At 32.7% G+C, this 493-nt stretch overlaps 1 protein-coding gene across 1 annotated transcript in view; it reads right to left on the bottom strand.

The window, feature by feature from the left end:
• Positions 1 to 474, bottom strand: part of LOC106680102 (acyl-CoA-binding protein homolog) — a gene marked incomplete at its 5' end in the record, with an annotated part of 6028 nt that extends 5554 nt beyond the window's left edge. The window contains 1 exon segment of the mRNA XM_067044689.1: positions 357 to 474. Within this exon segment, the coding sequence (XP_066900790.1) occupies positions 357 to 474 (118 nt within the window).
• Positions 475 to 493: the final 19 nt, after the last annotated feature.

The raw sequence follows: 493 nt of genomic DNA, 5'->3' as shown, positions 1-493 counted from the left end.
CACCCCCAACCATCTTCTCCTCATTTATCATCCACGGTCAACTATCTCTCATAATTAAAGAATATTTAGTTTTGTGTTTTCCTTTCGGTGTATGGTTGTAAGGACTCTGTTTTGTTATTTATGTTTTTGTATATGTATCTATGTTTTTCTTTTCTTTCTACTATCCTGTTGTAGCCATCTATTATAAATTCTTTCCTTGGGGAGAGTTTTTTGTCAATTCTGATGCCAATAAAGCTATTATTATTATACTTATATTTATATTATTATACTTATTTTTTACTATTGAACAACTTATTAAATAGCGTATATAAAACGTATGAGTATAGAAAAAAATATATGTGTTTTGTGGTACTCACGGGTGTCTACATCTCCGACTGTAGCTTGCTTGAACAGACCATAGAGGTCTAATAGTTCGTTGTCTGATGGCCTTTTACTCAGACCGCTTTTAACTTTCTCTGCGGCCTGTTGAAACCTCTGCAACAAAAATAAATGG

This window comes from Halyomorpha halys, unplaced genomic scaffold (genome assembly GCF_000696795.3).
Source record: "Halyomorpha halys isolate HHAL.00 unplaced genomic scaffold, Hhal_1.1 Scaffold242.1, whole genome shotgun sequence".
Lineage (NCBI taxonomy): Eukaryota > Metazoa > Arthropoda > Insecta > Hemiptera > Pentatomidae > Halyomorpha > Halyomorpha halys.
The sequence above is the reverse complement of the archived record's forward strand: the minus strand, read 5'-3'. Positions and strand labels throughout refer to the sequence as shown.